General features: G+C 37.6%; 2 protein-coding genes across 2 annotated transcripts in view; one reads left to right on the top strand and one right to left on the bottom strand.

Moving 5' to 3' along the window:
* POLR3G (RNA polymerase III subunit G) overlaps positions 1 to 25,502 on the top strand; it is a 72,250-nt gene extending 46,748 nt beyond the window's left edge. Inside the window, exon 8 of the mRNA XM_044265756.1 lies at positions 25,340 to 25,502. Within this exon, the coding sequence (XP_044121691.1) occupies positions 25,340 to 25,381 (42 nt within the window). The 3' untranslated portion in view covers positions 25,382 to 25,502. The remainder of the gene's footprint in view (positions 1 to 25,339) is intronic.
* Positions 69 to 13,370, bottom strand: LYSMD3 (LysM domain containing 3). The gene is made up of 3 exons (XM_044265711.1): positions 13,225 to 13,370; positions 9,699 to 9,961; positions 69 to 4,110 (listed from the first exon to the last, which is right to left on the bottom strand). The coding sequence occupies exons 2-3, from the start codon at positions 9,951 to 9,953 to the stop codon at positions 3,445 to 3,447; spliced, it is 921 nt and encodes a 306-aa protein (XP_044121646.1). The 5' UTR covers positions 9,954 to 9,961; positions 13,225 to 13,370; the 3' UTR covers positions 69 to 3,444.
* Positions 25,503 to 26,309: the final 807 nt, after the last annotated feature.

Below are 26,309 nucleotides of genomic sequence, written 5' to 3'. Positions count from 1 at the left end.
GTAAGCTTAAATACAATTTTAGGGGGAAAAAATAATTACATCACAAATTCCTCCATTAAATAAAAAACTTCAAACAACTTTTTCAGTTCTTTTTGCTACTGGTTAATTTTGAAAAATATCCTTGAAGTGGAAAGGCTGTTTCATGATAAAATTTACATTTAGGTCATGGTGCTGAACATGTGACCCACAGCTTGCTAAGCAGCCATGGACCGTGCCTTTTAAAGTCTTCTTCCCTGTTACCGAAGTACATCCAAAGGACACCCATCTGACATTTGTTATCATTTATGTCCTATAAATAACTCAGTGGATTTTATTTCTGTATAACAGGGGGAAATATGAATTGGTAAACCTTTGGCAATTCTATCTACCTTACACAGTATGTCTACATCAAAGAGTTTGATAGAAGAGGAGAAAACATTTGTTTTATTCAATTAATTCACCAGCTTCCATTTTAGACTGAATAATAAAATAGAAACTTTATTACATTTTGCATATCTTTTAAAACATGAAAAATAAGGGCAAAAAGTTTTAAAAACCAGTTTTACAGATGTTCATGCTAACAATGTTCTACAATTCCATTTTGCCTTTGTATAAAATACATTATACAAAAGATTTATAGTATCTGCATACATAAAAAGAATTAAATAAAGCATTCAGATAGTTCTATGATCTAACAGTGCAATATGCACATACGTGGAAGAAAAATACTGATTTCCTGAGCAATGCTGTTGTAATTCAAAATAAGAATGCTACCCATCATAATGCACCTGTTAAACACAGACTTCTAAAAACCCACGTTTACCCTGTAACGCTCTGACTGGATCCTTGCTTCATGATATTTCTGAAACATTCTTCATATTCTCAAGTAGGTAATTTTAGAAGTAGATACCTTAAGAACTAATTTAGTAAGTAGTGGTTCATTTAGGAATGCTTGCTGAACAAGCAAGCAGAGTCCAGAAAAAGAAAAGCTTTAAAAAACACAAAAAGTCCTTCGGAAAAGCTCATTTAACATTAGTCTTCTTTCTAATTATAATATGGTCATCAGACTTTGTATGATCCATTTTAACCTATCTTTTGAAGAGGTGAATCTCATAATTTTCTAGTAGAATGGCAAAAATTTTTAATGGCATTCAATAGTTCAAAACAACTTAACCATTTGTAGCCAGCCTTAAAAAAAAAAAAACTGCCCAAAAAATAGCAGATTTTTCTTCACTTACAATTCCCAAGTTTTTAAGTGAACCAAATGCAGTGATTCACAATTGTTAGCATATATATAACATATGTGCCTTCTAATGTAAAGCATCCAAGTAAATTCAAATAAGGATTTCAACACAATTTAAATCCATAATATCAAGTAACTCATTAAGTTTTACAAAGCAATTATTTCCTACAAATTTTGATGTGTATTAGTACTTTTTAAAAGGTAAAATTATTCTAGATCTATTAAATGCTTAGGAATTCTTTTTTTAAATGACCATTAAAGATTAGAATCTAAAATTCTATATATATGACATATATAGAATTATATAGGATTCAAATATATAGAAAAAGGAAACTGCCTGATTGTGTCATAAGGATATATTTCCTTCGCGAAACAGGGACAGGCTGCAAGACCAAATGGTTTTTAATCAAGTACATAGTACACTTCACTACTTTAAGTTACTTATTTGGGAAATCAGATCTATCACAATTTCAAAGCAGCACTAGCAAAAAGGAATCACTGACTCTGTAATTTCATCAATTTGATGTAAACAAAGTTCTTCATTCTACCCTAAAATAATCCAATCCATTTTTCTTCCCTAAAACTTGATTTTTCAGCAAGCATAATAAATACAATGTAAACTGACCAAGTTAACACTGAACATAAATTAGATCATACACTTTTTTTCTTCAAGATGCCAAGGCACATTAAAACAATTTTTAAAATTCCAATCTAAAAGTTATTCAACAAAAGATTTTGCTATAACTTCCATATTAACACTTTCCAAAAATTGTCTAAGGCCCTCTAATACATGCAAGGGCTTTAATGCTTGACTTCTTTGTCCTTTTTTTTTTTTTTTTTTATGATACTTTGCTCCTGAAAGTACATGAAACTTCATTTACCATATGTACTTATTCACCCCTTTTTTTAAAATCAGTATTGGAGTTGGAAATATAAAATGACCAGTTAAAACCTGAAACATTAAAAATTAGGAAATAATGCCCAGAAAATGAGGTGGTATTATATAACTTAAGGTACACACTTTATTATACACAAAACAGGCAATCCAGACTCCACCAAACTTTCTTCTAATGAATCATTTGGTTACATTTTTAAAATACATACTTGAAGAAATTAAATGATGGAAATCAGTATGTAAATGATCCTTATTTAGCCAGACTATGTCTGATCCCCAACAAATCTTACAAAGTAGCACTATCAAGCCCTTTCAACTGATCGACACACCTGTGGCTTCTGTTTCCCCAATGTGATGCTATGTTCAGAGGGAAAAAACGGTCTAAGTTGGACATTTCCTCTTTGAAAAATGTAGGTTAACAGATCAATAAATAATTTGTCTGTTATTGTTAATGCAAAAGGTCTCTTGCACCTTTGCTTTGGCTTAATGAACCCTTTCTCCAACAGACCAGAAGCAGCCAGTGAAAATCTGTTTTAACCCTATGAAGTTTTCCTTGATAGTGAAGATGGAGACGAATTTATAGGGCCTATGAATCCCACTAGACCATCAGAAATAATCCTTAATTTTAATTCTAAAACTTGTATTAGCTTACATAAAGTAATATTATAAGGCATTAAATGTAATTAAGGCATGTTACTGCATATAACACAGCAACAACTTATCACAGTATGTAAGGATTTATTTCCTAAATAATGCTAACTCATATAACACTTTTCTTTAAAGAATTACAAAAGTGCTTTCAAATAACAGAAGCAATTATAATCACAGAAGCAGAGGCAGAGAACTTTAAGAGACAAAGATTACTTTTAGGTCTTGACCTAATCCAGTGTTCTAGTGACCAAATGGCAACTTCCTAACTGCAAAACATTATTCTGGGGGGGCTTATAAATTTTATTTTGCTTAATATATTTAAAATTAGTAACTTTAAACCAAAAAATAATTTGAAAAATAAAATTTAAACATAACCAGGCTTGAATAAGAAAAATGATGCATTTTCTGAGTTAAGAACTTCCTAGACCCATATTTAAATTCATTTTTGCTTTAAGCATTGATACAACAGATATAGATTTACAGCTTTCAATATCAACAACTAGCAAGTGTAGGAATTTATACTCAATCTACTTGTAACTGGCTTCAAAAAAAAGGGTGAAAAACAAAAGCATCTTCAGTCTCCCTAACTTCTGCCTTTAAAGTGGTTATTGAATATAACTGATTCACCACACGCCAGATATACATGATCATTAACACTGCAATTATGAGCCAACTGCTATGTTTTGTGTTGAGCAGCAGGTGACTGAGAATCTTGACGATATAGTTTATGATCATGTTGGCCAAAGGGTATTCCTTTAGTTGGACCAATTCCATTTTCTACTTCTCTCTGTTGTGATGATGGGGGTGTCACTCCTGAATGCAAATGTGAAGAATCCACTGTTGAATGGTGACTTACATCCACTTTAGCTAAAATTTCATAATACAGCAAATAAAATACCGGCGTTATTATACCTACTATCAACATTATCACTACAGCTGTCCACCACCCTATTCCCCAGTCCGCTCCATAATAAGGATCCTTACGTTGAGTGTTTTTGTTATCAGGTTCAAAACGTATTTGTTGTGCTGTTAAAGCAGATACTACCTCATTAAGGTTCTCTCTTTTAGTGTCTGTACATTTTACTATTTGTTCTATGTCTCGATCTACTTCTTTTAAAAAGTTATCAGCTGACTCAGTGGAAGAAAGAGAATCATTAGCTAGCAAAATTTCCTGTTGTTCTGGAACATACTGAACAGATGAAGGACGTAAAGCCTGTCTTCCTTTTGGAGGATAAAGTGTTTCAGTCAATGAACTAAACTTTTTAACTGGAATTTTAATAGACCTAAGGGCAAAAAAGTCTTGATCGCTGATGAGATTGTTAACCCTCTTGATATCCGCTACCTGTTAAGAAACAAACAAACAAAAAAGCAACATTCATCTGAATTCTCCATCAAAATAGAGGTAACAATAGTCATTCATCCCAGTTACTTTTGGAAGGGAAAAAAGAAAGTGGAGCTTAATTATTAGCAGTATTAAGTTATCACACCCAGATTTTATTTTGTGGTTAACAGTTCTACATCACTTTTGATCTACGGGTCTTGGGAAATCACTAATTACTTCTTACTATCACCCATGTATTATTAACAGTAATCCTAGGTATTTAAGTAGATTCTGGGATCCTTTGATATTTCTCTTTGTACATCATGCACGAATATCACACTTTCTATTGTTTGTAAACAATTTGGGAAGGAACAATTACAAATATTTATGTTCTTTCTTCCAGTCTAGCAGTTCAAGTGTAGGCAAATGTCAACTTACCCAACTAAAATTACCACATTTTATCAAAACTCAGATGCCATCCACTCTAAGATGTGTCATTATTTTATATATTGGGGGGGGGGGGAAACACCAAATATTGAGGATACCACCATTCTAATTTCAAAGATGTTAAAATGTGTGAAAAAACATGCATCTTAGAATTGATAACATAATTTAATCTTCCTTTGTCTTCTGGTGACATTTTTCCCAAACTTCTCAGTGTTCATGCATTGTCAATTACCCCCAAGATTGGTCATTATTTATAAGCTTTCCCCATATATTATATGGTTCTCACCTTATCTGTATATCCTATCCATCTGCCACTGTCAAGAGGGAGAGCATGGGAGTGTTCCTCAGATTACCAATTATGATAGGCTCTCCCACCACCTTTAAGTAATTAGTCCCATTCATGACTTCCGTCAATGCTTTAACCTAAGCTCTGATCATTTATCACCTGACTGATGTCAGAGAGGCAAAGTACTTAGTCTAGGATAAAACTTTTCTGTCTTGGCCAACTCTATGGTTAATGATGCCATTTACTAAGATATGGAACACTCTGGAGGGAGAAAGAGAATAAACACAGATTTTATACACGTTGACTTTGAGGTGACTGAAATATCTAAGTGGAAGGCATCCAACAGGGAGTTAATAGATATGTCTGAAATCTGGAAGAATGAACTCAAAATATAGATTCACGAATTACCAGCAAAAACGGTAACTGAAGTCACAAGAGTAGACAGATTCACTAAAAAAGACTGGAAGAAAAAGGTGACACATGGAAGATCTCTTGAGAAATGACAACGTTTGAGGGGTATATTGAGTAAGAGAAATCTACAAAAGAGATTAAGAAAGAGTGGCTAAGGGTGTCTGGCTGGTTTAATCAGGAAAGCGTGCGACTTCATCTCGGGGTTGAGTTCAAGCCCCATGTTGGGTAGAGAGATTACATTTTTTAAATTTTTTTTAGAAGATTTTATTTATTTATTTGACAGAGAAAGAGAGACACAGCAAAGAGAGGGAACACAAGCAGGGGGGAGTAGGAGAGGGAGAAGTAGGCTCCCCACTGAGCAGGGAGCCCAATGTTGGGCTCAATCCCTGGGATCCTGGGATCATGACCTGAGCCAAAGGCAGAACCCCAACAACTGAGCCACCCAGGTGCCCCCGGAAATTACTATTAAATAAAATTTAAAAAAAAAAAAAAAAAAAAAGAGGGGCACCTGGGTGGCTCAGTGGGTTAAAGCCTCTGCCTTCAGCTCAGGTCATGATCCCGGGTTCCTGGGATCGAGCTCCGCATTGGGTTCTCTGCTTAGTGGGAGCCTGCTTCCCCCTCTCTCTCTCCCTGCCTCTCTGCCTCCTTGTGATCTCTGTCAAATAAATAAATAAAATCTTTAAAAAAAATTTTTTTTAAATAAAAATAAAAAAAAGAAAAAGAAGAAAGAGTGGCCAAGAAAGCAATATATGATGGTGATTTAAAGTATGGACTGTCTGGGTCTGAAGGACAGTTCTGACAACTTTCTAGCTTTTTGATATGGGACAAGTTGTTTAACCTTTCTGCAATTCAATATCCACATATGTAAAATGACAGTAGTTAACACAACCTACCATATAGGGTTTTGTAAAGATTAATTAAAACACATGAACATTTAAAATAGCAATATATGGTGTGTTATAACAGCTATAACATTTAATAGTTATATTTAATATATTTAGTATAATTAAATATCACTAGCAGAAATATCACTAGCAGAAAGATGCAAAATCAAGGAAGTCAAACAAAGAGGGTATTTAGGAGGAAGTGTGAGCTGATCAACTGCAGATTCCCAATCAAGTCCACTGAAGAATAAGAATTCCTGGAAAAATCAATTCCCTGGAAGTGTATGTGTGGGAGGAGAATAGAGAGAGGACTAAGGAGTAACTAGATGAGACAGTAAAGAAAAAGGATGCTTTCAAATTTTACTACCTCAAGACTGTGTTTTTCTTAAAGCAAATGAAGATTGATTGACAAACCCAAGTCTGACCCTATTCTCTTTAAATGTTCATTTGTTCAGTACTGTCTATTCTGACTAATAACTACTCCATACTCTTTCTGAACCAGGCTTCCAAGGTTTAGTAGTCTACCTAGGTTCTCACTCTAAATATCCCTACATTTTCTTTTATACTAACTTTCTTGATAGCATTAGGATTCCAACCTTGGACTTTCTGTCCTCTTGTCACTGTTTTATGACTAGCATATTTTTAGTAATTTTAAAAACTATTTATAAGAGGAATACAGCACTAAGTACTCAATTTTTTAAGTGATAAATCCTTTGTAAGGTTCATCCTTTTTTGTTGGTTGAACTCCTGGTAAAACAGAGCACTTAACTCCCTAATTCTATTATATTAGTCTTCCCTACTGCGGATAATGCCTGCCTTCCTCTAATGTTAAGCTAACCACCCTTTCGTCATTCTTCATTTTAAATGAGGAATTTGGGGAACCCGGGTGATTACGTGGGTTAATGCCTCTGCCTTCGGCTCAGGTCATGATCCCAGGGTCCTGGGATCGAGCCCCCCATTGGGCTCTCTGCTCAGCGGGGAGCCTGCTTCCCTCCCTCTCTCTGCCTGCCTAAATGCCTACTTGTGATCTCTGTCAAATGAACAAATAAAATCTTTAAAAATAATAATAATAAATAAATAAATGAGGAATCCATTAATACATCTTGTAGAATACCCAAATGATTTTCTGTAAACTTCTCCAGTCTTACTGCACATATTTTAGTCTAAGCCCTGATCTTCCTCACTTGAATTATTCCACTAACCTCTTTATTGTTGGGTCCCCTCCAACTCACCAGTAGGTTTGCCTACCATTCTACAGCATTCCTTAAAACTTTATAATAGTGTACTTACTAAAAAGACCAAACTTTTTCTCTATTAGCTCAATGTGCTTCTTCCCATCAGTCTCTGGAACACCTATAAAAATTTCATGTTGTTCCCCTTGTTTGCTCCTTCCACATCACTATGGTATACCTTTCTCCTCATATACTGATATAGTCATATACTTTTTCCTTTTCACCTCATTGGAAATATGACCTATTTTTAATCATTCATATGGCATTTCAAATTTCTCCTTTTCTAAGACAATTTACCAGGTTCATTAAAGGAAAACCCAAGTCTTTCTCTAATGAAGCTACCGGACCACACTCCTCTCTTGGACGTCCACCTTGATATTTTAGCTTTGCTCCTAATTTTTAAATCTTGATTGTTTTCTATCAACTTTCTAAAGCACATTCTGCAACTTCTCTACAAACATGTATTCACATGGTTATATACACTAAAAAATGAAGTCAGGTCTACTATGACCTAATAAAAAGTAGTGTTGCCATACTTGAACAACTTGCAAAAAAAAAATATCCAGCTCTTCTTCCCTCACCAAGAAATGCATTTTAATAAACTACATTATTAAATTTTAAAAAATGGTCATATCTGTTTTAATCAACTGAAGTTCTGTAATTACTGTATTCAGAGAAAAATAACACAAAACTTCATGGTCACAGGAAATTTTTTAAAATTCAATATAAATTTACATATATTTGTATAAATAAATTTATAATATGTATGTTTCTGTTACAGAGGATTATAATAGGTAACCAATAAAGGGCTTTCAAGTATAAAAATACAGAACATTATGAAAGATTGTGGGGGGAGGGTAAAAATATTAATCAAGGAGAAAAAGGGATGATAAAAATTTCATGCTATTAAAAAAGTGCATATAGGGGTGCCTGGGTGGCTCAGTCAGCTGAACATCTGACTCTTGGTTTTGGCTCAGGTCATGATCTCATGGGTCATGAGACAGAGCCCCATGTCCAGCTTCGGGCTCCATCCGTACTCAGCAGCAAGTGTGAAGGTTCTCCCTTTCCCTCAACCCCTCCCCCCAGTCGCAAGCTCTAAAATAAATAAATCTTTTTTTCTTTTAGTGCATATAAACAGTATTTTAACAGTCATATTTTTAAATATCAACATTGACAACATTCTGGAAATTATATCCTTTAAGTCATTAGGAAATATTTAAGCTCACTTTAAAATGTGCCAGGAGATAACACGATACATACATTACAAAATTCTACAGGAAGTATGTGGACAAAAAGTTTGAAAAAATGTTCCAACAGTTTCCGGATCCATGTGTTTACATGAAAACATTACATGCTAAGGATGCAAGATGGACATAATGATACAGATATAAAAAAAGGTTCAAACAGTTTAATATTATTAAAATTAAAAATAATACCTTTCCTTCTATTTATCAATCATACTTTTGGGAATCTATTCACAGAAATAAAGGTACCACCATTTAATTTAAAGATATAGTTGTGATGATATTCACCACACAATTCAAAACACGGGAGAAAATCGTGACTATGTGATCGGAGAACAGCTTAATAATTATGACACTTCTACACTATGCAATACTATATAGCTACATAAAATAATGAGTTAGATCTATAAGACACTGAGGGATGTCCATAATATACAAGAAAATGAAAAAGGCAACTTGAGTAATAGACATAGTATAAACAAATTTTTTTTATTTTTTTTTATTTACTTTTTAAGATTTTATCTATGCATTGAGAGAGAGATAGAGACCAGAGAGCACACAAGCAGAGACAGAGGGAAAGGGAGAAGCAGACTCCCTATGAGCAGGAGCCCAAAGTGAAGCTCAATCCCAATCTGGAGATTATGACCTGAGCCGAAGGCAGATGTTCAACCATCTGAGCTACCCAGGAGCCCCTAAACCAGTTTTTAAAAGCCCAATAAACAAGGGTGATCACCCCAATTACCCCGTATGTATAGTGTTTTTATAAGCACAAAAAAGATATGGGAAGAAACACCAAACTGTGTTATTTCAGGAAGCAGAGGCAGAGAAAAACTTTTCCTTATGTATTTCTATATTTTCTTACAACTTGAGTAAGGAGAAAACATAACACATATGGGTGTTTTTCAATACTGACAACAGAATCATTGATTTAGAAATACACAGAAATTCACTTTAAAGTGTAAAAAGTTAACAGCTACGAACATAAATACAGATTTCTATGGAAAGAAAGGGAAAAAGAAGATAAAAGAGTACAGAACTTGTTTCAATTTGTGCTAATGAACGAATTATTCTGGATAGTATTATGCAAAATCAAATGAAAACTTACCGTACAACAGTACTGAAGGGCTATTGCATTTAAAGTATCGCCTTCCTGTATATCTTTTGTTAAAACTATAATGTCATCAAGTCTATCTCTTGATGTACTTCTTCGGATTTTCTCTTTTCCTCTGGATCGAAGCTCATAAACTTCAGCATCCTCCTCCAACACATCACTGTCTGTACAATTTCCAAATGCATGTACTTGTCCACTTGAATGAACTCCTGGAAGAGGAAAACTACGATTCTGATGTCTCCCTGCCATGTCAAAATCTGAGGAGAAAAGAAGAAAACTTTGGAATGTACCTGAGCCATTCACCCAAGTTACATGAATCTTATATTCAGGACACTTTAAAAAAATGATTTTAGGTATTTCAATATTTAGGTTGAAGTTTTACAGATGTTGAAGTGCAATTAACAAATCTGGAAGAGGTAATCCATTTTTATAAACCATATATTACAAAATATGGGGGTGATAAACATTTTTGCAAAAGTAAATTGCTATCTTTTTAAAGTCAAAAAATGAAGCTCCACTTATTCTGAGCATGTGAATAAAATTAGGAAATAATTTTGTTATCATGTATTAAAAATATATACTTTGACTCTATCAGAACTATGAATTGTACATATTTTATATGTACAAATACAACACTTTAGTGAACCCAAATATTCGGCTTGTTCTGAATTTTAAGTGCATGTGGGATTGGAGTATCTTTTGTACTACCTCCGTACTTCCCGACCTCCCCACCTCCCTACCGTAATGCATGGCTCATATGTGTTAAGTAGAAACTGAAATTGTGTGGGTATAGATGAGATTACCTAAAGAAAGTATACATAAGAAGGGGCTAAGACTGAGCCTTGAAGAACTGCTATATTTGGTATTTTGAATGAAGGAAAATCAGCCTGCAAAGAAGCAAGAAAGGGATATTCACAAGAGGAAGAAACCATCAAAATACTGTGTCACAGAAAGCAAACTTAAATGGTTTTTTGTTTTTTGTTAAGATTTTATTTATCAGAGAGAGAAAGCACATAAGCAGGGGGGGCAACAGGCAGAGGGAAAAGTGAACAAGGAGCCCGAAGCAAAACTCAATCCCAGAACCCTGGGATCATGACCTCAGCAGAAGGCACTCGGCTTAACTGACTGAGCCACCTAGGTGTCCCTCAAAAGGTGCCTTAAAGAAGGACTTAGCTCAGTTGTAAATACTACAGACAAATACCAAGTGAAAAAGAGAAAACAAACATAAATTCCCCAAAGTCTGAATTTGTAATATGGATGACAAGAGATTGCGTTCTGTGTGTAGGTACATACGGACATAATATATGAACTATCTCATATCATTGAATATAACCTCTGAAAAACAGTTTTTTTGGGGTGGGGGTGAAAACCAGTTTTTGACCCTGCTCTACAGCAACACTTGCAATGCTTTAGAAACTCAAGAGTTTTTCTAGTAGGATAACACACCTAACTAGTAACTATATATTAAGCTGACTCTTTCACCCATCCCCACCCCCTAGGGTGCTACTATTTAGTAACATGTATTGTGATTCCTAAATTCACAGCCACCAAATTAAAGAAAGCTATCCAGTTTACATCTCTAAAGCAGTTTTGAAGTCCTGGTCACACCTATTCCTTCTTGGAGTTCTAACCAAGTCACAACTCTAAGAAGTTCAAAGATTAATCTTGTTTTAATAGCATGATAAATTAAGGATGCTTTATTTTTAATTCTCAGAGAAATGAAAAAGTATCTCAGCTTCACCTAAAATAGATAATAGTTTTATTTCTACTTAACCACGTCTTTACTATCTTGCGTTTTTAGTTTAGGAAATGTCTTGAATTCTGTGGAGTCGTAGGCAAAATTTTATACTTACGTACATTTTTCTGGGGGGAATATTTGTTTTCCTGTTCTCAGAAGGGGTCCATGTTTTTAAAAGAACCACTTAGGGATGCCTGGGTGGCTCAGTGGGTTAAAGCCTCTGCCTTCGGCTAGTGTCATGATCCCAGGGTCCTAGAATCAAGTCCCACATTGGGCGCTCTGCTCTGTGGGGAGCTTGCTTCCCTTCCTCCCTCTCTCTCTGCCTGCCTCTTTGCCTACTTGTGATCTCTGTCTATCAAATAAATAAATAAAATCTTTAAAAAAAAAAAAAAAGAACCACTTAAGGGGTGCCTGGTTGGCTCAGTGGGTTAAAGCCTCTGCCTTGGCTCAGGTCATGATCCCAGAATCCTGGGATCAGCCCTGCATCATCCAGCTCTCTGCTCAGCAGAGAGCCTGCTTACCACTCTCTCTGCCTGCCTCTCTACCTACTTGTGATCTCTGCCAAATAAATAAATAAAATCTTGAAGGAAAAAAAAAAAAGAACCACTTAAAATTAACAGCAATTTACATGTGCCTATAGGGACCCATTTAGACATTTCCCCACTAATAATTTGTTCTTAGAATCCCAAACTGGCTTAGAACAGCTGCAATTCACTGAGCAATGCCCAAAGCCATTTCACATATTTCTATCAAACCTTCTCCATGGTACAATGCTAAATAATAGTTAAAGACTAGAACTTCATCTCACTATCTTTTCACTCTCTTGTGTAACGAAATGAAGGCAGCAGAAAACCACAAACTAGATACTGTTTTTGAATAATCAAGAATTGGTTGCGCCTCCAGTCAAGTGGAAAGCTAGACTCTGGCCCAAGCAGATAATTATCTAAGTCAACTATACAGAGTTTAGAAAGTACACTGTATTCAAGTCATCTGGCTCAATTTTCTTCAACCTGTCTTAATTATTAGAGTAGGAAAAAAGCAGGAATCCCCTCGTAAGAAAACTGGAAAAACTCTGCATGCTATCTAGATTACAAAAAGTCCCAAAAGTTACGAATGGACACGTTGTTAAGGCTCACTCAGTAACTGAAAATGGTTTCCCAAACACCTTAATTTTGTAGTAATTATTGTTCGGTGTTTGGCTTTGCCTTTCCTTAAGGAGAGAGCAATAAAAGGGCCATAGGGCACAAGCTAGTTCAGCATTGCGATAGCATCACAGCGACTGTACCCGCCAGGGCCAATTCAGTTTTTAAAACTTAAGTTCCCTCCCTCTCCATTCCACACACCCAGGGTTTTTTTGTTCTTGTTCTTTTTATTTTTATTTCCCTGTTTTCCCCTGTTTATTCCCTGCAATGATCTCGGATTTTTCTGTTACACCATCACACTTGGACGGTGCGGACAAGAAGCCGTCAACATTTATTCAACAAAATAGTAAGTGGGGAAAATACAGTGCTTAGGTTGTAAATGCGTTGATCTGGGCAACTGGCAGGTAGGAGTCCTTCCTCTGAGCCTCAGTTTCCCCAAGAGTGTAACGAGGGGCTTCAGTGGGGAAGGCCTCCCCTGCCTCGGGGTCTCGTCCATGCAGGCCGGGATCCGAGCCCTGCCCGGCCGCCCCGGCTACACCTGCGGCCGAGGACTCCCCGCCATCTCCAGCGAGGGCGCAGCCGGGGCCCGATCCCACAGGTCAGGACCAGGACACCTCCCATCTCTCGCCGCCATCTTTACCTGTTCTGTTAGCAGCGGGGACACAACAAGGAGCCGGCTGCCAGGTCCGCCGCCGCGGCTCCTGTCCTGGGCAAATTCATGACCAACCCTCCGTTTTGGGTTGCCCCTGTCTTCTGCCGCCACCGCCGCCAACGTCTCCGCCTTCCGGGCCGTGCGCCGCCGCCACGTCCGCAAACCTGCGGTGCGTCATCGCGTCAAGTGGGCGGAGGTGGGAAGGAGTGGGGGAGGAGGAGGAGAGCGGAGGTGGGAAGGGGCGGGGAAGGAGGCAGAGGGCGGGGACTCGAGGTGAAGACCAGACCCGGGAGCTTTCCAACCACTGGCCCACGCCGGGCGCGCAGGCGCAGGGATGCCGTCAGGGCCGGGTGGCGGGGATCCGAGTTCCAGCCCCGCCCCTGTCTCCTCCCCTTCTGCCCCGCCCCTTCATCCAAGGAGGAACAGCTCCCAAGGCGAAGGCTGGGGGCTGACTCCGCTCTCCAGAGAGCCTGGCCGGCTACTCCTTTGTCCCTCGTCCACAGAGTGCTGGCAGACTGTGTAGAAAATACGCGGCGGTGGGGTTTCAGGAGGAGGGAGGTTCTTAAGGATTTGCCGGGGGCCGTTGTACATTTCTTCTTGGTCTGCATCTAGAGCTTTCTGTAGGGTGGAGAAGGACGCCCGGAAGCTCAGTGTTGACATCCATGTTTTAGCAAATTGTACTGTGCTTATTAGTCTTCCTGCTGAAGCTTCTAGACTTGCAGAAGAGGCAAAATACTGGAATGAAGTCCTTGGCCGGCGGGGTACGGTTGCTTGCCTTTGTGTTTATAGGTGAGGAAAGTGGGCCACCTAGAGTCGGGCCCTGGGACATGTTTGCCCACGGGCTTTGGTTCTCAGGCTCCCTATTCTCAGTGAGACAGGCTGTCTACAAATTAACTCACTTGGTTTTGAAAATTAACTGAAAGCCACTGGCAGTCACTGTTAGCGTCTATAAGATAACTATCTCAGATTTGCTAAAGGAGTATGATAATGTGTTTGAATTTCCGTAAATGATGTAAAGCGTTTCCATGATGTGCCTGGTACTTCCCCTTACACACTTAGCCCTTGGATGAGTGTGCTTGCTGTCTTACGACGATACACGTTTGACCCAAAGAGCTGGGATGCAGAGTGCAGAGCACTTCTTTTCGGAATGTCTGGGTATTTATGCATCATGAAGACCTCGAAGCTCTGTTTTGAATTACTTTCAAAGACCGTGTTTTTGTTTGCTGGGAAGTGCCTTCAGTAAAGGTTAGGAATTCCGCACCGCAATTTTTTTTTTCTTTTATTTAAGGAGATAGGCACGCCCGTCCACAATGCTACAAAAAGAACTGCAGGAGAAGACTTTTGTTTGTTTGTTTGTTGGCGCTGTTCTGTGTGGTGTTGCCCTTGTGACACCCGTCTGTAACCATTTGTCACTGAGACATTTTCTCATCAGGAGACAAAAGATATATTCCCTACTTGATATGTAGGGTTTCAGCTGCTCAGCCTTCATGAATGTTAATGGGAATACAACCTTCTTTCTGCATGTAGGTTACTTTTCTTATTTTAATGTCAATAGGCAGTGGAATCCATGTGAGAGCCAGAGTGGTAGAATTACAAGTACTTCTACAGACTGCTACCTGGTTCCGTTCTATAAATATTTTTTTTTTCAATGATATCTGCATGTTCTTTAATTGTTATTTATGTTTAACAAAGGTGCAGTTATTGAATTCTTATAAAAAGACAATAACAGAATTATATTTTATTAAAATATACAAAGGAATCAGCTAACCATGAATTTTGGCCAAGTTCCAAAAAGCAGGCCAGTAGTAACAAGTACTTTTCTTTGAGAAAAAGGATGTCCCCGGAGCTCAGCAAAGCCAAGAGGATTTTCAGTTTTTTGAGATGGCATCTGACACAGTTTTCGTTAAAACGCCTACATGAAAGAATACGCAGTTTCAAGGAATGTGCGTTTCTGTCACTGATTCAGATTTTGTGATTGTTTCAGAATAAAAAACGGTATTGTAATGAGAGGATAAATTGATGCAGCTGGCTAGGAGTGTTACTTGGCAATATCTATCAAAGTTAAACATGCAGTCGAACTATTATATGGTTAAGAAATTACCTTGGATTCACTTAGAGCTACATATGTATAAAATTTGTGATGTTCAATAATGTAAGCATTCCTACAGTAATAGCCAAAAATCTAAAAATATTCTAAATGTAGCAGACTAGATACTTCTTGTACATTTAAATAATATGTTTTTAATGTTTAACTTCAAAAGAATGAAGTTAGTCTATATTTTCTGATTTATTTATTCATTTACCTAACACATTTTCGTTAGAGGAAAAATATATGCAAGACCTTAATTCAAAACGTTGGGAATACAGTACTTAAAAAGAGTGCCCTTCCTCATTGAGCTTCCACGACTTGGGCACCTGGAAGAAATCTCCGAAGTGTATTTTCTTTCTTTCTTTCTTTCTTTCTTTCTTTTTTTTAAAGGATTTTATTTATTTATTTGACAGAGAGAAACACAGCATGAGAGGGAACACAAGCATGAGAGCAGGAAGCCTGATGCAGGGCTGGGGTTCTATCTGAGGACTCATGGCTGGGGCTCTGTCCCAGGGTGCTGGGATCATGAGCTGAGCCGAAGCTGCTAACAACTGAGCCCCACAGGCGCCCCTCCAAAGTATATTTTAAAGAAAAAACAGTAAGTTACATATAAAAAGTATGATGTTATTCCTTTGTAATAAAATTTTAAGTGTATATCCCCCATCACAACCTCTACAGACTCAGGTATCTATGCAGGGAGATACATTTAATTTTTCTTTCTGGAAAATTACTAAAGGAATTTTGAACAGTGGTTGAAAAGTATGAGATGTATCAGGAGAATAAGCAGAAGACTCTGCCTTTTGTTCTTAGTCCTCTCTACGTAGGTTGGATTTTTATTACCACATGATTTTATTATATTAAACAATATGAAGACTGAACGCATTTCATTATTAAATAACTAGACTTGTTTTATCTACATTTAACCAGTAGTCAACCATCCATCTCTTAATCACTTTTGAGTCTGTACTTTTATATTCAAGTAGTGAGTACCTAGAGAAAAGAACCAGATCAAGTCCCTTGGACATTAAAAAAAAAAAAAAAATGAAAGGGTAACAAAACTGAATTCCTTTTACCTTTTTTCTTCATTTCCCTCTGCCAGATTTCTTTCATCCCTGCTCTTTTACTCTCTGCTCCATCCTATATCCTTTTATTGACCTTGCTTTCTAATTCTACTTTCTAGAAGCAAAACTGGAAAAGACTGTTGTGCACTAAGGAAATACTTCAACTCAAATAAATTTAAAATTGTCTTATGGGGTGAAACCTAAAAAAGCTCCCCTCTTCTGTCATCTTCATGATTGAACCTATAGAGAGAGAATCTATACAGAGAGAAAATTATTGTGTCTTCCCTAAAAGTCTTGGAGGAAAAAAAGAAAGATTGCATGATTTAGATATGTTCTGGAGATGAACCAGATAACTTCCCTAGTTGCCATTTACTCTGTGATTTTAAAACACAGTGATTATCGTAGTCACAACTCTTCCATAATGTGGATGAAAGAAGAACCAAGAGTACTTTAAGAGTCCAGAATTGCTCGCGCCAGGGTGAGTGGGTTAAGCCTCTGCCTTCAGCTCAGGTCATGATCTCAGGGTCCTGGGATTGAGCCCTGCATCGGGCTCTCTGCTTGGCAGGGAGCCTGCTTTCCCCCCTCTCTCTCTGCCTGCCTCTCTGCCTACTTGCGATCTCTGTCTGTCAAATAAATAAATAAAATCTTAAAAAAAAAAAAGTCCAGAATTGCTTATAAATGCTAGTAATTCAGGAATATTAAATATGAGTTGAAAACAAACATTCTGATGCCTCTGTCTGTATAGATGTTACTAGATGAAAACTAGTCTCAAAAATACTATTCTTAAATTCATTAGCTAGGTAGTTGTTACATATAAAAATGAATAATTATATGTTTAGGATTAAGTAGACTATAACTTAAATGCTTTGTTTACCATAATCTTTGCCATCATTGTGGTCACATAAGTAAGTTGGTGCAGGTGAATGCCTGAGAACCTATAAATTGCTTGTTATTGTGCCTTATCCTCCGAAGACCTGAATGGTCAGACAGAATTAAGTCCACTTCACCAAAAGAAAACATTAAAAGAATGGCCCAGTCTATAGCATTGAATGAGAGCAGAAAGTGATTATTTGACAGTGGAGAGTTATAAAAATAGAGTCCAGAGAGTAGACACCCATTAGATTATTTTGGGTGTTCAATGGTGTGCTCAGGAAGTCAGGAAGATTAGGGCATGGGGAACCATAAAGGAAGAATGGAAAGAATGGAATGTCTTCATTCTAGCCTGTGTCTCTAGGAATAGTTAGAGACCATCTTTGTGACAGTCCTCGGCTTGACAAACAGTATCTGAAATACCAAGATAGAAATTCAAAAGTGAAACTTTTATGCCCATATAAAGAATCACAGGGGGACGCCTGGGTGGCTTAGTGAGTTGAGTGTCTGACAGCTCAGGTCATGGTCGCAGGGTCCTACGTTTGACTCCTTCCTCTGGGGGAAGTCTGCTTTTCCCTCTGCCCCTCCTCCTGCTTGTGCACACTCTCTTTCCCTCTCAAATAAGTAAAGTCTTTTAAGAAAAGGGGGGGCACCTGGGTGGCTCCCAGTGGGTTAAGCCTCTGTCTACAGCTCAGGTCATGATCTCAGGATTCTGGGATTGAGCCCCACATCCGGCTCTCTACTCAGCAAGGAGACTGCTTCCCGCTCTACCTCTGCCTGCCTCTCTGCCTACTTGTGATCTCTCTCTCTGTCAAATAAATAAATACAGTCTTTTAAAAAAAAAAAAAAAAACAGAGCATTGAGCTCTATGTGCCTAAACTGAAGTACTTCTCTGACAAAGTCCAGTCAGAAATTACATCTATTCAATTGAAAAATTAGTTAAATACAACTGTGTTGAAGGCTCTGTTTTAAGCATTGGGCATATATGCCCAAACAAACAGGCCCATATCATTGCTCTCAAGAAGCTTGCATTCTTATGGTGGAAGAGAGAGAAAACTAAAATGAATAAATGAAACATTAGTGTGTTAGATGGTGTTGAATGAATGGAGAAAAATTGAGTAGGGAAGGAGGTTGGAGTATTTGGGGTGGGGGGAATTTGCATTTGTGATAGTGTGGGTAAGAAAAGGCCTGGTTGGGGGTACCAGGATGGCTCAGTTGGTTAAGGATCTGCCTTCGGCTCAGGTCGTGATTCCAGGGTCCTGGGATTGAGTCCCGCATCAGGCTCTCTGCTCAGCAGTGAGTCTATTTCTCCCTCTTCCTCTGACCCCCTGCCTGCTTGTGCTCTCTCTCTCTCTCTCTCTAAATGAACAAAAACCTTTAAACAATAAAGAAAAGGCCTGATTGAAAAGGTGATAGACCAACACAGGCCTGAAGAAAGTACATGAGCTATGTTGGTACCTGGGAGGAGAACTTGCTAGGCAGAAGGAAGTGTGCCTAGTGTATTGAAGAAATAGCAAGAAAACCAGCAAGGCCCATGTGGGTTGCATGATGTGGGGGAGCAGCAGGAGATGAAGTTAGAAGAAGCTAAATTGGGTGAGACTGTGTAGGCCTTTACCAGGACACAGAGTTTTCCTCTGAACAAGATGGGAAACCACGCACAAGAGGGCTTTGAGCAGAGGAGAACATTACCTACCTTTGAAAAGGATCACTTAGGATGGCTAGGGTTGAAAGCAGGGAGATTAGTAGGCTACTCAGGCAAGTAACTCAGGCAAGAGGGATGTTGCTTTGAATCAGAGAGAATGTCCAATTCGTCCAACAAATTTGGATTAAAAATACTCGGTTTAAAAATATTTTTTCAAAGGATCTCAATTTACGAGGTGGCACAACTTTGGCTTTAAAGATATATTTCTTCTTGTATACTTCAATTAGCGAGTCTGTCCTTGGGTGTCTTTTCCCCCATTAATTCTGAATAAGCTAGATTTACCACCTCAGCAATTGCTGGATCTAAGTAAAATTTTCCTTCTCTCTCCTCACTATGTTTTCTTTTATTTACAGTTAAGGTTGTTTTCTCCCCCCCTCTTTTTCCCCCCCAAGCTTTTAATCCTATCTGGCTTCTAAATCCCTTCTGAATTATTGGAAGCAAAAAATGCCTGCTGACTTCAAAGAGTATTTCACACTTGGATTTACTTGGTGGGGTATAGAGCGAGTGAAACCTTTCTTCCTTTCTATGCAGAATAGAGTGTTTGGCAGGGATATATGCTGATCGGTGAGCAGTCTGTTAAAAAGAAACACATTGAAACATTTTTTTATGTGTTGTTTTGAGAAGGACTTTTTTTCCTTCAGAGTACTTTTCAATTCTAAATCTAATCTGTTATTTTGTAGGAGAATCCATCTATATTAACAGAAACTCGATTAACTTCCCTTTCATTACCTTGTCCTTAAAGTTTTATTACAGATTTGGTTATCTATAGCATAACATAATGTAAATGAATACTTGGTTTGTACAGATTTCTCAATCTTATTGTTTCACTCACTTCATTGAAAGATTGTAAAATAGACATGATAGCCCTTCTACTGTATTTGGCCTTACCAGCTGGATGGGATAGACTTTAGAGGTGAATGTGATGTGAATACACAATAAAGGTTTTTCGTAAATTCTTTTTTCTTCCTGCCTCGCCCTACCTTCCATGAACTATATCCACCTTTCTGTAAGTATCTGCCCTTTAGCCATTAAAATTCTAGTTTCATAAGAGCTGAATATAGAGACTGCTGTTCCTCGTTGGCTGTATGTAATGAGAGTATCCAAATGCATTGCTAAGGGACTGGAAAATTTCCTCAAGGAGATTATGATAAGAATAGCAACATCTACTTCTTTCAACATTTCTGAAGTTGAGGCAGCCTGTAAAACTGACATTTCAATAGCTTTCCCAGCTGTTGTCCAAGTGTGACTGGCCACATTTGTTGTGCAAGTGTGGTCTTACCAATTCCTGAGAGTCCTTCATTGGGTCCTCAAGGTTAAAAGTATTTTTACACTAATTCTAAGAAGTTATTTGCTCACTGTGTTATCATTTGCACTTATACTGGATCTGTAGCATAAATCAAGGCAGAAGCACCAAACTGTATCAGTAATCATTGTATTGCCCAGTGCTACATTCTCATTTAAAAAAAAAAAAATCTTGAGAATGTTTGTTGATTATTAAATCTCAATTCTTGACTACATTTCTTTTATTATTCTTTCTGATGAAATGAGAAACATGCATCAAGCTCTTTTACTGCATGTTAAAATACAGTGGTTGTCTGGAGGAAAAACTCTTGTGCCCTTACTTGATTTGGGAACTGAACAATCCATTTTTATCACAGGGCACAACTTTAATAGAAAGAATGACTGGCAGAAAAACTATGATCAGTAAAACTTAGACATATGGCAGCTATTTTCTTGAAAATGAACAGAATAAGTCAGTTACTTCAAGGGAAACAAGACAGAATTTGCTATCTCAAGCAAAAATTAGATTTAAGAATACTTTATTCCCTCTATAGGCTCCCTAAAACTGAAAGAACTGTGTGATAAAACTGATGGTGATAATAAAGTGGTTTTTCAAATACCATCAAATGAAAAGTGTCAGCACTTGGAAAATCTGCATTATTCAGAGAACCAAATATTTTCCAAATGCACAGTGTTATAAAATCACACACAGATAAGAGATCCATTTGAAGTGTAAGGCCAAAGGATTTTAATATGACTAAAAAACCCTTGATATGATTCAGATGCCACATTGCAATGAACCTTTAAGGAACTATCACTTAATTGAGTCTTGATATTACATCAAGGATGAATATCCACAATTATCTAAAAAAAAAACCTGAAAATCCTTCTCCCTATCTTAACAAAATATTTATAAGGATCTGGATTTTTAAAAATACTTCAGCCAAAATGATATACAGAAATACACTGAATACAAAGCAAGTATAATAATCCACCTGTCATTATAGTTAATAAATGCAGGATACAAAGTTATAGGATGCAAGATCAACACATACAAATCTCTGGTATTTCTATATACTAGCAATGTACACCTGAAAAGAAAATTTAGAAAATAATTCCATTTACAATAGCACCAAAAAAGAATAAGTTCTTAAGAATATAGTTAACCGGGGCGCCTGGGTGGCTCAGTGGGTAGAGGCCTCTGCTTTCAGCTCAGGTCATGATCCCAGGGTCCTGGGATTGAGCCCCACGTCGGGCTCTCTGCTCCACTGGGAGACTGCTTCCTCCTCTCTCTCTGCCTGCCTCTCTGCCTAGTTGTGAATTCTCTCTGTCAAATAAATAAAATATTTTAAAAAAAGAAGAAGAATATAGTTAACCAAGGAGACTTGCTCACAGAAAACCAACAAAACAACACTGAAAGAAATGAAAAAATATCAAAAAATGGGAAGACATCCTGTGCTCATAGATTGGAAGATTTAATACTGTTGAGATGACAGTACTCCCCAAAGAGATTTATAGTTTCAATGCAATCCCTGTGAAAATCCTAAAAGACTTTCTTTGTGGACCTGAAAAAGCTGATCCTAAAATGCATAACAAAAGACAAAGGTTTCCAACTAGTCAAAATCTTGAGAAAGAGAGGCAAAGTTGGAGAGTTCACACTTCCCTATTTCAAAACTTACTCCAAATACTACACTAATCAAAATATTGTGGTAACTGGGGTACCTGGGTGGTACAGTGGGTTAAGCCTCTGCTTTTGGCTCAGCTTGTGATCTTAGGTTCCTGGGATCAAGCCCCGCCTTGGGCTCTCTGCTTGGCAGGGAGCCTGCTTCCCTCTCTCTCTCTCTGCCTACTTGTGATCTCTCTCTGTCAAATAAATAAACAAAATCTTAAAAAAAATATTCTGGTAACTGGCATGAGGAAAGACCTATGTCAATTGAATAGAAATGAGAGCTTAGAAATAAATCTATACATCTGTTGATTTTTGACAAAAGTGCCAAGATAATTCTATAGAGAAAGAATGTCTTCAACAGTGATAGGACAACTGGCTATCCATACACAAAAGAATGAAGTTGGACCCCTACCTCACACCACATGCCAAAAAAACCCACAAAATCTCAATATGGATCAAAGACTTACTATAAGAGCTAAAACTGGGGTGCCTGGGTAGCTCAGTGGTTAAGCATCTGTCTTCAGCTCAGGTCATGATCCCAGGGTCCTGGGATTCAGTTCCACATCAGACCCCTGCTCCGGAGCCCTCCCTGTATGAGCTTTATCTCTCTGTGTCAAATAAATAAATATATATTATAAAAAGAGCTAAAACTGGGGTGCCGGGATGGCTTAGTCGTTAAGCGTCTGCCTTCGGCTCAGATCATGATGCCAGGTCCTGGCATCGAGCCCCGTGATGGGCTCCCTGTTCAGAGAGAAGTCTGCTTCTCCCTCTCCCACTCCCTCTGCTTGTATTTTCTTTCTCACTGTCTGTCTCTCAAGTAAATAAATAAAATTGTTAAATAAATAAATAAATAAATAAAACTACTAAAACATTAGAAAAATGAATAGGCATAATAAACCTTCATGATATGTGACTTGACAATGGTTTCTAAAGATATGACACAAAAGCACAATTTTGTGTTTTTAGATACATTGGACTTCGCTAAAACTAAAAATTTGGGGGCATCAAGGATACTATCAAGAGAATGAAAAGATACCTCCACTAAGTAGGAGAAAATACTTATAAATCACACATCTTGTCTAGTATATAGGATATATGAAGAACTCATGACTCAGTAACAAAAACACAAACTTGATGAAAAATTGGCCAAGGACTTGAGTAGCTATTCCTCCAAAGATGTACAAAGAAGATATACAAATGGTCAACAAACATAAGAAAAGATCTTCAATGGGATTAGTCACCAGGGAAATGCAAATCAAAACCATAAAGAAATGCCAGTTCACACCAAAAAAAATGTGGTGTCCACATACACTTCAAACAGGATGTGGTATAGATATAAAATTTAATATTGCTCAGCCACAAAAAGAAATGAACAACCGCTATATGTTACAACATGGGCGAACCTTGAAAACATTATGCAAAGTGAAAGAAACCGGGCATGAAAGACCACATACCCTATGATTCCATCTATATGTAATACCCAGAATACACAAATCCATAGAGACAGAAAGCAGATTAGTTGTTTCCAGGTACTGGCCAAAGGGAGGAATAAGAAGTCACTGCTTAATGGCTCCAGGTCTTCCTACTGGAGTCCTGAAAATGTTCTGGTAGTGATGAGAATTGCATAACACTATAAATCTAATAAATACCACTGAATTGTATACTTTAAAATGGTAAAAATGGCAGATTTTATGTTAGGTAAGTTACCCCAACTTTAAAAAAAAAAAAAAAAAGAAATACACTGGATGCCTGGGTGGCTCAGTCAGTTAAGTGTCTGCCTTCAGCTCAGGACAGGATTCCAGGGTCCTGGCATTAAGCCTGGCATCAGGCTCCCTGCTCAGCTCTCACTCTCTCTCTGCCCCTCCCCCCTGCTCCTGCTCTCTCCCTCTCTCTTTGTCTTTTTCTCTCTCTCAAATAAATAAGTAAAATTTTTTTAAAAAAAAGGAAATTTGTAAAATGGTAAATGATGCCACTGATCTCACTAAATATTTTTGTTTTGGGAAATACAGTTTTCATAAAAATATATTACTGATGTTAATCTGAAATGGGTTTACTTTTAATTGAATTAATAACTACATATTCTGAATCATTCTTAGTTTTAATTTTTTTTTAAGATTTTATTTATTTATTTGACAGAGAGAGAGAGATCACAAGTAGGCAGAGAGGCAAGCAGAGAGAGAGAGAGAGGGAAGCAGGCTCCCCGCTGAGCAGAGAGCCTGATGCAGGGCTCCTTCCCAGGATGCTGGGACCAGGACCTGAGCCAAAGGCAGAGGCTTCAGCCCACGGAGCCACCCAGGTGCTCCTTAGTTTTAATTGTCAATAATGTAAATACTTAAAATTATTTAAGCCAATTTACTGTATGACTTTTAAGGTACAAAGATTTTCTAATATAAGTTAAATTGTGAATCTAAGTGTTACAGAGTAAAGCATAACTTGAAAAAATATCCTTCTGATCATATTAGTTATCACAGTGTGAAGTAGAAGGTTGGAAACTGTCTTAATAGTGGGAGACATGGTTTGAAGGGAGGAGTGGAGAAGTTAAAGAAAGACAAGTATTGGGGATTGGGAAAGGTGAGTAGTAGGTGAAGAGGGTATTAGGAAATTCATGATTCAGTACATTAGCTCAATTTGACAAATGCATAATAATTTTAAAGGAGATTTTCTTCCTTTTGTCTAGGTATCTGTGCTAATCCATAATTTACACTTACAGAATTGTTTATTATATGCCAGGTATTGCTCTAAGAGATTTATTATGTGTATGACACCATTATTTTTATTTGTAAGACAATATTTTGAGGAATAATTTGAGAATAAGTTACAGATATCGTGACACTTCACTCCTAAATATTTCAGCATATGTCTCCTAAGTACAAAGACATTCTTTTACAAAACCACAACATAACCATCACTCAAGTATAATACTGATAAAATCTTATTCTCTATTATTCAGTCCATATTTAAATATCCAAGATTGCTCTGATTATATTCTTTATCTGGTTTTCTTTTTGTGTTTATTTAAACTTATTTTAAAATGAGATCCAGAATTTAATTAAAGTTTGTGAATTGCATTTAGTTGTCATGCCTCTTTAGTTTCTTTTATTCCAGAAAGTTCCCAAGCTCTCCTCCTCCATTGCTTTTATTTCTTCCAGATTTCAATACTTTGTGCATAAGGACACTGAGACATTAAGTATCTTATAGTTGGCAATAGTGGAGCAGAGTTCTGAACTCAGATAGTTGTTCAAGAATCTGTGAGATTAATCACACCACTCACTACATTGTAAAGAGACTGATAACCAATTTGGAGACTCTTAATTCATCACCTGCCTTCAGGGTAGATAAGTGAGGATGGGAGATTGGTCTTGAGGTCTGTAGTGAGAATTCTTTGAAGAGACTTGTCACTGTGCTATGTCCTCTATCTCCACCACCTCTAGGCAAAAGTGGTAAAGAAGCAGAGAATCACTTGGAGAGCTTGACCTGGAATTTGAGGGACAGAGGAACCGGTACCTGACTCATTCTGAAAAAGTCAAAAGGTGAGTTTAACACTGCCCTGCAGTAAGAGTAGTGGCCAGGGGGAAAATGTGGTGTTTTGAAGGTCAGTTGTGGACACAACAAAAGGCTCTTAATTGTCTAAAAAGACCACACTGGTGGGATGTAGTGATCCCTCAGGACTACCACAAGGTAGAGACTGGAAAGTTGATTACAAGTGGCCTGCCCAGGGAAACATAGCCCATGTCAGGTATCCCCATAGATGAGTCTCCAAAGAACTCATTCAAAAAAGAACCTTTTTTTTTTTTTTTTCCTAACCTTTGTTCATCTCCTTCTCTACTTCTCAACACCGAATGAGCCATTAATTAAAGAGCATCGTGAAAAGTAGAGGAGTTGGGAGGGATAGAGAAAATGAGTGACTGTGTCCTCCTTCCTCACTGCAGGCTTTGTAACCAGGATCAGCCCCAAGCAAGAGAAGAACTTGCCAAACATAAATGGGAAGTTAAGCTTTGCTTTGCACTCTCTGAGAGTGAGACTATTTGTTAATAATTGAAAATGAATGTGAAACATGGGGCCTACCCAAGATTTCGTTCTGGGGACAGAAAAGAATTTTGAACAGAGCAGTTTTTGTTTTTGTTTTTGTTTATGTTTTTAAAGAGTTATTTATTTATTTATTTATTTGAGAGAGAAGAAGAGAGAAAGAGAGAGGAGAAATAGAGTGTGTGAGTGAGCAGGAAGCAGGGGCAGAGGGAGAGAGAATCTGAAGACGACTCTCCACTGAGGGAGGAGCCCCCCCACCCTATATAGGTCTTGTCGAAGTTTGATATGGGGCTTGATCTCACAACCCTGAGTTCATGACCTGAGTGGAAATCAAGAGTTGGGGACTCAACCCACTGAGCCACCCAGGCGCCCCTT

Source organism: Neovison vison, chromosome 1, assembly GCF_020171115.1.
Source record: "Neovison vison isolate M4711 chromosome 1, ASM_NN_V1, whole genome shotgun sequence".
NCBI lineage: Eukaryota > Metazoa > Chordata > Mammalia > Carnivora > Mustelidae > Neogale > Neogale vison.
The sequence above is the reverse complement of the archived record's forward strand: the minus strand, read 5'-3'. Positions and strand labels throughout refer to the sequence as shown.